This window comes from Triturus cristatus, chromosome 4_2, assembly GCF_964204655.1.
Source record: "Triturus cristatus chromosome 4_2, aTriCri1.1, whole genome shotgun sequence".
In the NCBI taxonomy this organism is placed as follows: domain Eukaryota; kingdom Metazoa; phylum Chordata; class Amphibia; order Caudata; family Salamandridae; genus Triturus; species Triturus cristatus.
The window spans coordinates 915207057-915221940 of record NC_140586.1 but is presented as its reverse complement, the minus strand read 5'-3'; the positions used below and the strand labels follow the sequence as shown (position 1 = coordinate 915221940).

General features: G+C 45.9%; 1 protein-coding gene across 2 annotated transcripts in view; it reads right to left on the bottom strand.

Moving 5' to 3' along the window:
* MED8 (mediator complex subunit 8) overlaps nucleotides 1-14884 on the bottom strand; it is a 56902-nt gene that overhangs the window by 27816 nt on the left and 14202 nt on the right. For both annotated transcript variants that reach the window (XM_085602969.1, XM_085602968.1), the window contains exons 2-4: nucleotides 7513-7631; nucleotides 3057-3201; nucleotides 1921-2061 (exon numbers count right to left, since the gene is read on the bottom strand). In XM_085602969.1, the coding sequence (XP_085459095.1) occupies nucleotides 1921-2061; nucleotides 3057-3201; nucleotides 7513-7631 (405 nt within the window). The remainder of the gene's footprint in view (nucleotides 1-1920; nucleotides 2062-3056; nucleotides 3202-7512; nucleotides 7632-14884) is intronic.

Here is a 14884-nt window from a genome sequence, read left to right as displayed (position 1 = left end):
GCCCCCCAAGATCTGTGTCTTTAGAGAGGCGTTTGACGTCTTAAGCCAGCTCTCCTTAATCCACACGTCACCTAGAACCCTTCAACATGGTATGCACGGCCTATTCGGGTACCCAAGAACAGCCAGTGTTTTCCACTACCCCGTTTGGTCAGTTCAACAATACTTTATGGTGCTTTCAAACAAGTCATTGCCATTTTGTTGTCTATATGGAGGTCTAATGGTAGAACTTCTCAGGAGGATGTACAACTCCGAGACAGCAAAGAGTGATGGCTTCAAATGCTTGAGTTAATCTGAATTACAGCTAATTACTGTGAGTGCACTCCGTTCCATGTTTTTTTTCACATTTCTGTGCATGTAAAGTCAGAAACCAATCATTACAGCCATCGACCAAACATAAGAAAATCAGTCTTGGCCCTGCCCCCAACGGTCCAATAAGAAAGGCTAGGCCTGCAAACCTCATTTGCATACTTTAGGTACAGGTCGAGGACGTGACTGTTTTCTCTGGTAGCGGTTACTTTAGTGCCTAGATACCGACAAGAGAACAGTGCACTATATAGGTGTTTGTCACACCCTCGCTGAGTCATAAAAAGTAGACCACTGCCACCGCCCAAGTTTTCAGTTTTAAAAGGTACGTTAGAAGCAGAATGGAAAAAACTGTACTATAACCAGCATTGCTGGCTGGGCCCCTTCCTTACAGGAAACGTAGCTTCTGAGTTTATTCTTTGTTTAATGCTGGTTTCCTACCAACAGCACAAAATGGAATAATTTCATACAGTATCCAACGGTGTAATGGGCTACCTATTTCAAAGTAATATATAAGAACGAATATTTAAAAACAGACGTTAAGGCAAAATTGGGATGTACGGCAACTTTAACAGACAGGAAATATAAAACTATATTTAGATTCAAGAAAATCAAACATCTATTTTAATAGCCGGGATGCAGGGAAGAAGGAGCTTTATTAGGCCAAGTGGGAACAGCGACAATCAACAGGCGAGTATGGCGAGCACCCCGAGGCTGCGTGCAGTGTTTGCAGACAAAATGAAGAGTTTGAGCTGAGCTTCGTGTATACGCTTGTGTTTTAGAGACATTTCTCATGCAGGAGGCAAAGCCTTCGTTTGAAGCACAGACTCTTCGCTCTGTCCATGACCTGGACACTGGTCAGGCGGGTGAAAAGAACAGCGGTGGGATTCTAGAAGTCAATCTACTCTCTCCGGCCTGGAGGCTGCTGGAAGTTATCCTGCACGAGTGCATGTTTAGCCCTGAACTTGACTGAATGTTCAGGTTCTCCAGGTTGATCAGTTGAGCAGGGGAGAGAACAATGAATACACTCAATGGTGTTGGTGCTGGGGCCATGTGTCCCAGTGAAACACACTCATAGGGACTGCTGGAGGTCTAATGGGGAGAAATGCTGCACTCTGGGACTGTTCTCCTCTTGGACCAACGCCTCTAGAGGATTTATAAGGTTAGACACAATGCATTCAAGTTCTGCTGTAAAAACATAATAAACATTGCCTGGCCCCTTATGTCTTCAGGTCTGTGCTAGAAATAGAGGCAGAGGGAGTCCAGACGAGGAAAGAGAATGAAGAAAGAGCATTGACAAATCTGATCTGTACATCGGGTTCTGACAGCAAGTTTCCTCGATTAGGACACAAACATAACAGGTTCTAGGTCAATGAATAAACTTGCGTTATTGAGAAAAGTTGTGTACAGCGCTCAAAGCATTCTGAAGCAGTACAACCTTTCCATACAACCCAACACTGCTGAAAGCGCATTCTTCAACCCACGCTCTAAATGTGTCAATCAAATCAAACATCTCTCTGCATTTTCTCAGTCGGTTAAATTCCTGGCTAAGGTTGACGTTTTAGGGGTGGGGACCGCTTCAATCTTCATGGACAAAAAGAAAAAAGCAAATCCTACCACAGCCGCATCAGGGGTGAGACGAGCGGCCTCTGTGCTCAATTGCTTCTCCTGTTCTTCCACCTCAGGGTCTGGCTTGGTCCTCAAGTGGTCTGGGACCACCTCGTGGCTGAAAACAGGGACACGTCCCTCCGTCAACCGCTGGAAGCAGAAGTGACATTGGTGTCATCATCAGGCTCGGCATCAGATACTGCCACAATTGATTCTCAACTCATTAAAGTCCATCCTCAAGTTACAGATGTTTGTTATTACAGGGAAGACCATTGCCACAATGAGCCCTTGGAAACAAATTTCAAGGAACTTCCTGCAACCACAAATCTGCTATAATACATCTCGCGGCAGCAAATGTGGTCTTCACTCATTCTTCCCAAATTCACTCTCACACTAGCCACACCTTCCTTCACTGTAACCCTAAAGCAGACTCTAGTCATTGATGTGACTTAGTTTAATTGTAACACTCGCACTAATCCTAAATCTATTCCCAACAATAACCTTTATACTAAGAAGGACCCTAACCCACTGAATTATCAAACCTTTTTACCTCGCCTTCACTACAAGGAGCATAGCTCTCAACCTCATTTGATCAAGGATTCATGTGATGTTTGGACTTTCTGTAATGATGGCCTCAGTTGTAGGATCATTGTTATATCAATCTCAATTTAACCAGATATTGTAAGGAGGGATGCAGATACCCCCGCCTCCCCGACAAATCTCCTTTCTCTCTGTTGAGTCAATGAGTTACTGCAGCAGCTTGCAAAAGAAGAAGCAAGCATCTTGCAGTTGCCACTGACATTTAAGGGTCATCTGGCGTGGTTGGTGTTGCTAAGTCCCCAATCACCCTCTCAGAACACTTTGTTAGGGCAATTCTTAGCTTCTATACATGGTAGAGTAACACAAAGCAAGTTTTGGGCCAGGGGGTCTGCCTCTGCAGTTATCAACAATCGAGTTGTGGGTGTGTTTTAGGAGCAGAGGAATCTCTACCTCCAGCGAAACCAGGGTACTTAGGTTTTGAGAACAAATGTTCCATTACTTGATGGCCATGGACTTGGGGAGACGTCCGTGTCCTACATGACTTCGGAGTTAACCATTTTTACACATTAGCGTGCGATTGCCTGCACGCATGGCCAACCACTGACCATGATCTCCTCATCGCGGTCTGGAGACAGGATAAGTGGGATGATGACCTGGTTCCTCAGCAGTGGAGTCTTGTCATTCTTCAGCAGCTTATTCAGAGTACTGAGCTGTCCGGAAAGCAGAGCAAAGCTGTCCAGCACTGACGGCCTGTGGGAGGAAGAAGGAATCAGTAGTAAGGGTTATAGGGTTAGGAATGGCTGAGTGAAACAAAAAGGGCCCAGGCATGGAATGGCTATAGAAGGCAAGATATTAAATAACATCCATTCCAAATTATGTATGAAAAATAACTTAGCCTGTGAAGGTGATGCAAAGGAGAATGGAAACAATCTTGGTTGTATCCAGTGCTGGTTGGTAAGAGCTTAAATTGTTAAATACATTCTCTGCAAAGTGCGTAGGATCTCAAGAAGTAATCTGTTCATATTAAGCAGTGAAAAATGCACAGCAGTTAAACTAGGACACACACACACGAACATTCATTCCATTTAGAAAAAAGATGAATATCGACAAAAAGCAAGTGGGGAGCCTATGGATGTAGACAGGCCCAATCAGAATGCCCAGTGACTTGAAGCAGAAGGGAGAACAGATGGAGAACGAGACATGGGACCAATTAAAATTAGATAAAGGGAGACAGCTAAACATTTACAATGAAGACAGCACAGTCAGAAGGTAGTGTTAGCAAGGAGGACAGGAGGAAAGCAAAACAATGAACTGATCCAGATCAAAACCTTCCATTTATCCCATCGATCGCAGTCCTTACTATGAATAAGTTGATGAGATCTGTAGAGTGCTTAAACTGTAAGATATCCGGTGATAGACAACTGAGCAGATAAACAAATCAGTGTGTGGTTTCAAAAGATACGTTTTTAGCTTTTCACTGATACTAATCGATCCCCGACAAGGGCCCTATGTTCCTCTGGCCTCCAATCCAGCAAATACTGTAAACAGTCCTGGATTAAGTCCCCTTACTGGGCTCTGCCTCCAAACACCAAGTAAAATCAAAACAATTGAAAATGCATACTTACATGTTTGTAGAACAGTTCAACTAGATAGGCATCACAGTGTTACACTGGTCTCAGTTACAAAGGATTATAATACATGAAAATAGAATGTCTTATTAATGTACACAATGCCTCAGTGCCTCTGCATTAGAATAAAGTCTATGTAGTCTTTAGCAGATTATTCTGCTTCTTAGAATTTAAAACATTAGCCCCTTTAATGGATTTAGGGTTACTTCCCAACAGAACCTTATAATCCTGAAAAACAGAATAAGTGGTGCCACTGGAAAAACTTTAACATCCATGACCCCTGCGGTGGCTACAAGCAAGAACTTTAAAGTTTTTATGTGTCTAAGGCCATAGGTTCTGAAGACTGTTTTCTGAAAACCCAGAGCCTGGTTTACGTGTTGAGCTAGAGTAGTAACAGGTGCTGTAAGGTGTTTAGGAACCATTCATGAATCTCTGAGTAGGCCAAACCATCAACAAATCTTTCTTTCTCTAAAGATGGTGCACAGATGTATTTAAATTTAAAGTGTTGCATAGACAGGAAATACAACAGTTTATGTCAAATATACCTGTAGAACTGGAGGCAAGAGCAACAGTCTCTAGAGAACGACTTGACTTAAGTTAGGACTTCTAAGCAGCCACCTAAAGGGTCTGGATATCCAATCTCGGGCGATTCACAAATCGTTTGCAAAGAGGATCGCCAGATTCAATGGCTTGGTTAGTTCAAGAAAGAGAAAGGAGCTAAAGTTATTAATGTGCCAACTGACATGGACGGAATCTACAAGCGAGCAATGCATGCTGATCAAGGATACGAAACAGAGTATAGAACAGGCAAGTCTGTAAGGTCAGCTACTTTCTGCCGTAGACTGTAATCATGCCTGGGACTTTCAGAATATCTCACTCACTGGCTTGCAGGATCTTACAGATTTCCTAGTAGTCCCGTAATAACTCTCCACTGCCCTTCATTCACGCAGTTACCCATCACCAACGCTATTTCCTCTTGTACAAATGGCAACATCTTAAAGGGAGTGAACAGGCTCAGCGAGGCGCTGGTCATTAGGTTTTAGCATTTAAGTGGATTCAGGTACTGAAAGGCAATATAGGGGAAAATTGAGTGAAGAGTAAAAGAGGAAGGAATGTCATCTTGCTACACACCATGAAAACAGCAAAGTGATGTGTGTCAGAAGTAGGGCACCATGGAAGAGGAGCACTACCTGCAACCTTCTGTTAGGAATCTTGGTACTGGCAAGAGGGTTGGGTCTACTCAAACTTAACTCGTCTTGTTTCTAGGGGTAACACTCCTTAGCGCACTCTCCAGCCATCTAGGAAGGTTTTCTATTCTCTACCCCTGGTTGGAATCAGGCAGGTGTCTTTGGTCTGGTGGCACTGAAGCAGCACATGCCACTGCCCTCCACTTTTCAGGCCCAGCTGTATTCGGCTGTGATGTTTTGCAGTAAGCCTTCTTGGACTTGCCCCTGGTTGCTGGTTGGGGTTCTGCGGAGTAAACTGGGCTGGGTTCATGCAAACATTTTGTCAGTATTGATTAGGTAGTGCTGTAGTTGAGTTCAGACATATTGTTGAGAATCCATAACTTTTACTTTTAGTTTAGTTGTGTTCTAAGCCAGATATTTCCTTGGGAAGTTTACCAGTTTCATCATCTGTTTCTATTGAGACTTCTCTAATCCATTATGGAGAGGTATTACTTTTTGTTCTTTCTCGACGAGCATAAAACAGAACTGCTTAGTCTTCTTGTTGCATTGCGACTCCGCTCTCAAGTCATTCCTCGCTCTAGAAGGCAACCAGATTTCTTCATGCTTCTGCTCCACGGATTCCAGCTGCTGCTCTTGATCTGCCAGTACTCTTAGAGAACAACAGCAATAGCTAAAATCCTCTCTGAGAGGTAAGATTTAATCCTTCTGCCGCCAATTTTCCACTCTTCATCCAGTTCGCATTCTGGATTCAGAAATGGACATAGGATGCAGAACGACTCATCTACAAATTAAAAGAGGTCAAGAAGGTGGTCTCTGAAGAGCTGCGCTTGACACCTTCTTTCCGAAGACTCCCTTCCCTGGTTTGGAGACGAGGACTCCATCCTACTTAAAGACCATTACTAACTACTATTGAAGGCCGGCGGAAGGACTCATACCTGAGCAGTGAGGAAACTGAAAAAGTGCCAAGTGTCTACCCCTTTTCCTGAAAGAGGTGAATCAAAAAAGCTGCTGCATCCTGTGCAATGTGTTTCTTTCAAGGTCCGACATTTTTAGGAATAACACTTTACTGTCACTTTTTTTGATCCCCGGCCTGAACAAACAGCTATACACTACCTGTAAAGACAATGGAGCAACACTACTCATCTCCATAACCAACATCTGTGTGGAATCCTATTGCAGTACAGTAAAAGGTGACAAGTTTGCAGCACTTCTGCCTACAAATCCCAAGTAACATAATTGAGAGAGAGGGAGTTATGCAAGTGAAAGGGAGGCAGCTGTGTCATGCAATGCAAGAGCCGTCATTCGAAGGCTCAGCTTAGTGAAAAGAAGCAATGATGATGAGCAATGCAAAGCCGAGAGAAGCTGAAAGAACTGCAAAAAAAGGATAAAATACAAAAGCACGTAGGTCCTGGAATGTTCACGGTGAGCATACAAGAAGGCAAAGGGTGGCCAATGAGTACCACAGTGTTAGAAATCTCCCAAGCCAATTGACGTGAGCCTTCACTTTTAGATGCGAGTTCCCTGCTTTGGATGAACTGATTTCTGCAGGAGATAAAATAAATATCAACCAATTGAGTGGGATGGGGTGAAATCAGTGCAATGGCGGCAATACAGGGGCTGGGGATTACTTACACTACCACATTCCCCGATTCTGTTTTCTGCCAGCGATACTGTATAAAAGAGGGTATATTTGATGGTGTTATGGCACCTACTGGCTGCATTTCAGCCTTTAAAGTCTTTTGAACTTTTACACCGACTAACAACGTACAAGCCTAAGTAAATCTCTAGTAGCTAGGAGGAGGTCCGGGAACGCCTTATATGAGACCAGAGATGTCTTCTGCAAGGCCCAAAGCATGCAAGGAGAAACTAACAGAAATAAGCACACTACTCGGCCTAGTCGTCGCTACCACGGGCTGGTGATGACTGGTGTGCCTTCAGGAAGGAAGCTCCGCAGGGTTAGGGATACTGTTAAGAGACTGTAGCGGCTGTAAGAGATCCCGAGCTTGCTGTATGTCAACTAAGCTCCAGCTGCGCCCCATTATGCCAGTCTGACCACAAATCTTACTAACAAAGCAAACATATATGGCCACACAGCATACCATTAGCAGACTACAACTGCTTGCAGCCTGCCTGAGGATGGTTTGTTGCTGCAGTGGAGGGGTGTGACAAAATGCCATGACTGCACAACACGGTCTGCTACAACACAGATGCAACAGAGTGATCTTGCAGGCCACCTCATGTCTCACCAGGTAAGGTGCTCATACTCGTTCTCCAGCTTGTAGATGAAGCTAGCAAGGGATTTCTTCAAGTCGCCGACCTGATTAATGAGGACATCGATGGAGGCCTCCAGCTGCTTCTCCTCTCGCTGCAGGAGACAAGAGGAAGGTTCATGAGGTGAGAAAATGATGGTTAGACCGCAGGAGATGAAGCAGGGAAGAAGAAGGAAAAGAATGAGGACAAAAGAAATAAATAAGGAAATAAAGATTACAGAGCAAAAGGGCTGGATTGGAAGAAAGGAAAGTGAAGAGAAGGGGGGGGGGGGACCATGAAGGTGATAACAGAGAAAGAGACAGAGCAGGGGAAGAGAAAAGAGAAAGACAGGGTCGGGAGAGAGCAGAAGCAAGAAAGGCACAACAGAAATATGTACGAGAACAAGAGGAAGGCAGTTAGACAGACAACAAAGGGTACGAGGAAAGAAGAAAAATTTCATGGGAGAGAAGCAATAAAACAAAGGAGCTAACTAAGAGGAGGGGTGAGAAATGTTATTAGAATTGTGAGAAGAATCAAGGAGGATGAGAAATGAGAATCAACGACGATAAGAAAATGGGAGGGTCAAGGTAGAGACAAAACCAGAAAATGGGTGACAAACATTTAACTGTGCGCAGTAACATGGTTTGATGCAGGAGCTCTGTTAAGTTAAATCGATGACATCGGCGTTGCGCCTGGTGCTACCTTCCTACAGCCTCATAGCTCTATCGGCTGTCCTCCTGCATCAGCGTGAGGATTACACTGCAGAGCAGAGTCTGAGTCCTTAAAAGAGTGATATGTTTTGAGTAATGTGTGTGGGTCAGTCCCTGGGCGTCGAGGCACATTTTTATTCTCAGACCTGTAACATTTCAGTGTTAGAGAGGAGTGGCACATAAACTTGGAGATATCAAGCACTGCTCCCTGGTAGAGAGTGGGGGAGGTTGGAAGGAACGAACAAGAGGCTATGATGTACCTTATATACGTGGACCTAATGATTGAACTGCTGCTGCCTATGCAATAGTTGTGTATTTGTGAAGGAAATATACACTTCTCCAGTCCTCGACGTGATTGCTAGCTGTTACTGCTCTGCGTGTAATGCAACCGTGCACTGCCAGATCAAATGTGCATCTCACTGAAGCTAAATACCTTTACTTCCTTATGGACAACAAACATGTACTATTTTAGTACCACTAAGAGGTTGTTGGGTGTGTAAATGCCCACAGGAATGTTAATATTGACACACTCATCACTCAATTAAGAAACCTTTTCATTACACAAAAGACAAAATGATCGACATTGTCATTGCTACCTTTTCTTCCTCTATGAAGTAGCCTACAAGCGGAAATATCACAATACAAAAGCCTCTGAGTAGCCATTATGGCTTATTTTAAAACAAATCACAACAAACAACTCATGAGAGCTCCTGAAGCTCACCTTGCTATTGAAAGAGTCAAAAAACCATAGGCAACGTTTTTCAATTGCTTAAAAAGCTCAACAATCACACTTTACAATTTCTTATTATCAAACTATGGGTCACCTCATGGATTCATCTTGAGACCCTAGTACTTTCTTGTAAGTAAGAGGCCGGTTTAAAAGTTGAGAAGATTTGAGGCCTATATAAATATCTGGTGAACTGCATTATGTCACCTTAAAACCTGCCTGTTAACATCTCCCCAAGCATCAAGAAGGATCCAGTCCAGCCGCTTATGTGGATCTCGCGGCTTGTGGGCCTTACAAAGGGCCTGGAAACCAATTGTTTACTTGCCTAGGTGTACATCCCGGGAAACTGACTGTATTCATCCTGCCACAAGCTCAAGGGTCATCATTCTAGAAAGCCCATAGCCTAGAGGGAAATACAGCATAAAGATGTGGCATAATGTAACTAGAAGCCGGTTTGCAGCCCAAAATAAAAGCTGCAGGATATACCTAGGTACAGCTTGTCTGCATCCTCCCCGGAGAGTTAAGAGTATCAGGCACACTGTTCACCTCTGCCATCAATTGAAGCCAAGAGGCACAAGAGCTAAAATGAAACCTCAAGTAGGCTTGAAGAAACCAAGCTAACGTCTGTGAGGTAGTGTATAGGATTTATTGCTAATCACCACAATGTATACATGTACAATCTGTCAAATACAGCCAGAAACCTCCCCTGCCTCATAGGTGCAGCAAGAGACGTCTTATTACTTTTGTAATCAAGTAGCTCAGCCCTTACATGTCGGATATTCTCGTTCGAGGTTATGGGAAACCCTCACAAATGGGATTCATAGGATCCATGTGTCAGGTTCTCTTCTGTAATATTTCCCACCCTAGTGGCTTGTGGGGAAAAAGAGTGGAGTAAGGCTGACACTCTTAATACTGTCTGAAACCCACCATGCTGTAGGAGATATGGCCTTAACTAGGAGGCAGGGAGCCAAAGACCTCCCTGGCTGGACCTGAAGCAACAGTAATTCGGTAGAGGAAGGCCTGACATGCCCCTGCACCTATACGCTCATTTCGGATTGGTTTCTATCTTTCAGAAGGCCAACCTCATTTTAAGAGCAGACTCCTCCTCCTCCCCTTCCCATGGCTTTCTCCTGAGCCATTGTTGGAGGGCTGCTGATTTGGAGAGATGAGATCTGAATGCAGGGATCGCAGAAAGGAATGCCATGAGTCCTTGTACTCATTTTCCTGAAGAGGAAACAGTCTCCCTGGATCAGGGACATTAAGGTAATGTTTGGCAAGGGATGGGATAAAAAAAAAAAACTGAAGACTGGTGACCAATCAGGGTTAATGCCATCCAGGTATAGGTGGCCTACTGCAGGATAGACAGACCATCCATCATGTGCCTAATGGGGCTAAACAGAAATCTGTGGACAGGTCCACTCATTCACAATAGCTTTCTTTCACTGCAGAACTGAACTTAATAAATGCTTTCTTTGGCGGCTACCAGCTTGGCTACTGGTAGTCCCTTGCCCTGGCTGGTCTGAATGCAAGAGCCCTTTATCTCTGATGCGGAGCACAGCAGCTTAGCTTTGCCTCCAGTGCAGGCTGACCTATCCTGATCAGTGCAAGCTTACTCTGATTATTGTGTTAAGGATGAAGTTTTCAGGTTTTATGTTTATGGGTGTTCACTGCAGGTAAAGTATTTTATCAACTGGATGATTTTGACTTGACTACAGGTTAATGTATGTGCACTGTGATTGTTCCTCAATTCACGCAACCGATCAGTGCTATTTAAATCATATTTTATACCCCTATCTGGCAGGCCTTTGCTCTATGAATCTCTTAACTGTACTGGATTTGCCTTTGTTGATTCCTGCATCTCCGAGATCTCCTGGCCTTGTACTTGCCAAGCTACCAAAAGGAGTTCCAAGGGTACGTCAAGAAGCATTCATTTTGCCCACCCTGGTCTGTGTTCCTTCATATCAGACTAGAAGTCACCAAATTAGAATTTTCAATAATCAAATCAAGAACTAAGAATGTCTCTTGCACTGTTCCCAGAGTTCACAGTTGTCACTGCTCTTCTTCAACATATATATATGTAGCTAATGACGGATAAGATCATTCAACATGCACTGAATTTCCAGATATAGGCACACAATATCCAGTTAAACTTCCAGCTCAAGTAAGGTTCAGGAGGCTGCAGCACCATCACAAACTGCCTATAGCACATACATTACTAGATGAAGGAGAGCCTCATGTACCTGGACAGACCAAAAACTGAAGTCCAAGTTGCGTATGGCTCAATGAAGAAAACAATCAATTTTCCAGACAATGAGAGAAGGGATTGACACCCCCACCCCCGTCTCCCGTCTCACAACTGCTATACAGAAAACTCCCTTCAATGCATAATGTGAAGAAGTAGTCTCCTGTGCCAGCCAAACAAACTACTGGCTTAGACTACGGCAAAATGGTCAATGCAAGGACACCAAAGTAAGAAATACATAAAGCCCAGAGGCTCCAAAAGCAATCATCTCGGCTAATTCTGAACCCGAAGAACTCGGACAGCGTCACTACAGCTCTAAAATAACTCAACAGGCTCCAAGCGGACTAAAGAATAAAAATTATAAAGCAATTCATGGATTACAAAGCCTTCTAAAGAATTGTAATTTACTAATGATGGGGATGAGGCCTGGACGGCAAAGATGGCAGACACCCTCTTCTGAGTTTCGGTCTGGCTCCCGTGGCGGAATGACCTTTTGGGTGCTGGCGTGCCCAAATTGAGGTCAATGTGGGGCTCCAAAAGTCTGCTAAGCCAAAGGGAGAGAGGGTGCAGTGTCTGCTCTGGTGGAGCAAAGGAAACAACGCTCCGAAGCAGCCGTGATGGAGGGCTGCACCAACAACAAGATGGCGGCTCTGGTGGAGGATCACACCCTGTATATATACAGTGGCCTGGGTGGTACACAACGTCCCAAACAGACAGGGGGAAGAGCTGCCAGGAGCCAAGGGTGCGAACAGACCAAGCAGCCCGCCGGGCGGGCCCACATTGCGCACATGCGCCGGGGGGGAGGAGTCAGGCACCGCTATAGTGCCCGGACCGGTGATAAGAGGCGAAGTGGAGGCATCACTGAGAGGCATGCAGGTTCCCTGCTGAGGTGCTGCTCAGAGTCTGGCAGTGGGGGCTGCACGGGGCTCCTAGGCTGGAGCAGAGACCCCCAATCGGGGGAACTCCATGGAGTTGAATCTTTGCTGGGGCCACCGGGGATTTTACAGGGAGTCTGATAAGATTGCGGTGACTGTGCCGAGACCCCCACTGGCATATTGGGGGGAGGATGGTGCGGTCTTGCTGTGTCCATGACTCCAGGGACCTCACATACTGACTACTGCTCGCCTACAGAGGTGGGTCCATCGGGCCAATTCAGTAGCCCCTGGGACTTGGAAGGCACTCGTGGGAGTGGGGGGACCAGGTGGGTGCGAAGCTGCTGCCCGGTCCTTAACCACCGGGGTCTGACAGCTTGTGCTGCACAAACGGCTGTCTGGTGCAAGCGGGTCAGACCCCCACCGCGCGACTGTTCTGCAGATCATGGACCCTGGTGGGAAAGGAGGACCCTGTGAACCTACCTGGCTCGGGGCTTACCGACAGCGAACGGAACGATTGATCAACGCGACTGCAGGCACAATGGATCGCGATATGGGTGCCCAGGGCCAATGGACAAATACGCGGCCCCATTGGGAGGAAAGAAAGATGTCAAGGGAGGACAGCCTTTATGCGTCAACCCCACACAGCGGAGACAACATCTTAGTAATACTGCAGGCCATTCAGGACTCCAAGTCTGTGCTGGAGACCAAGATTGGGGAGCTCGGGTCAACATAGTCCTGTGTGGAAAAGACTCTCCCCTGAAGTGGTCTGCCTCTCACATTTTGCCATGGCTCTCCAGGACCGAGCAGGGAACGCTGAAAATAGGGCTTGATGTAACAATCTCTGGTTTGTTGGCTTCCCAGAGGGAGCAGAGGGCTTCGCACCGAAAACATTTCTGGAGCAGTGGATCCGATCATGGCTGGACAAGGATAGTCTGTCCCCTTGATTTATCACTGAAAGGGCCCACAGGTCACTGGCTCAGAAACCTCAGCAGGGAGCACCACCCCACACTATGATAGCCACATTTTTGAACTACAGAAACAGGGATACGATTCTGAAAGTGACATGGGCGAAGGGTCAACTAATTTATGATGTTTCCCAACTACACTCACCATGTCCAAGCAAAGGAGAAATTATACAGTCAAGTTAAGCAGAAACAGCGAAACATGAACCGCTCATGTATGCCCCTCTATCCTGCACTTTTGCTGGTGCTTCACGATTTTAAGTCATATTTCTTTGATACTCCAAAGCAGGCTTAAGCCTGGCTCGCAGAGCATCGACCCCTTCCCAAACCACTAGCCCCTGAGATGGCAGACTACTACTCCCCTCGAAACCAGGGAGGTGTGGACTGGGGAGACCTGCTGAAGCGAGGCGGCGGAAACTCTCTCGATGGCAGAAACAAGGCTTAATGCTACTGAGGCCTCCACGGAGTTGGAACATCGGAAACTGAATTATGCCGATGCGCAACCAAGGAGCAGGGCTCATCGCCAGACTCCGGCCCTAGGACTGTAAAAGACTCTACTGATGACTATTCTGCATAACTAAACATTGCATGCCAGCAACATTGCATCCCACTGAAGTGCCTTTTGCATATCATTCCCCATGCAGAGCCATAGATGAGTTAACTGCCTCTACAGTCTAATGACACCAATCCAGAGTTAGTTCTGTGTTAATTTGGGAGTTTGAGCAACAAACACTTCTATAGGGAAGGATAGGGTGGGGGAAGTTGGGGGGTTTGGGTTTTGTTTTGGTTACTAGGTATATTCTTGTTGCTCAGCTGCTCCCAGTACTAAGATCACATTTTGCACATTCATGTTACAAATTTGGTAAGCACCCACAACAGTCCTTACTTATATCATAACTATAGCACCATAGGACCGTTTGCACCCTACACTGTCCCACACCATCCCCGGCCATCACCACTGCCATGCGTGCCGTTACGGTAATCACATGGAACATTAATGGGCTTCTGGACCGGATTAAGAGAGGGGTGGTAATGCAGCCCGCACACCAACATATTACCGCAATCCTAATGCTCCAAGAGACTCACCTACAAGGTACCAGTTGCCCGCTCCTAGTCCGCCGGGGATACGACTGAATGTTCCATGCTGGGTATTCCCGAGGGGCTGGCCATACTCCTACAAAAAACTCTGCCCCTGGTTGTCTCCAGGGTGTCCAGAGATGCCTACAGGTTTGTGGTCTTTGAAGACTCCATGGAGTGTAACCCCTACAATCTGATGTGTGTATACGCCCCTTGACATGGCCTGGTCCACAATGGTGAGCCTCAGAGAGCACATAATTACCCTAACACAAGGAGCTCAGCAATATCATGACTGAAGAAGACCGTTACAGACCCAATGAAGCATCACAAAGGACAGTGAGGGGATTGTCGGACTGGGTCACCAGACTTGGACTTAATGATGTATGGAAAATATAGAATCTCAGACACTTTGGATATACACATGCGTCGGCAGCACACGGATCGCTGTCCCGCATCGACTACCTGTTACTCCCAGCCCCTGACCTCATGCACACAACAGGGTCACACATATTACCTTGAGGGATCTCTAATCATGCTCCATTAACGGCACACTTCACCGCTCCCCAACAGGGGATAGGCCTGTGTGGCATCTTAATGCCAGCTCCTCCCTGATAAGCACTTCTCTGCATACTTGGAAGAAGAATTGAAGTCATTTCTAGACCTCAACATGGGCACCGTAGACTCAGCTGGTGTGCTGTGGGGAGCCTGTAGGGCATCTAAGAGAAGAATTGCCAGCTCAAATGCTAGGGGGCCAAGATCACGAAACTTGACAGTT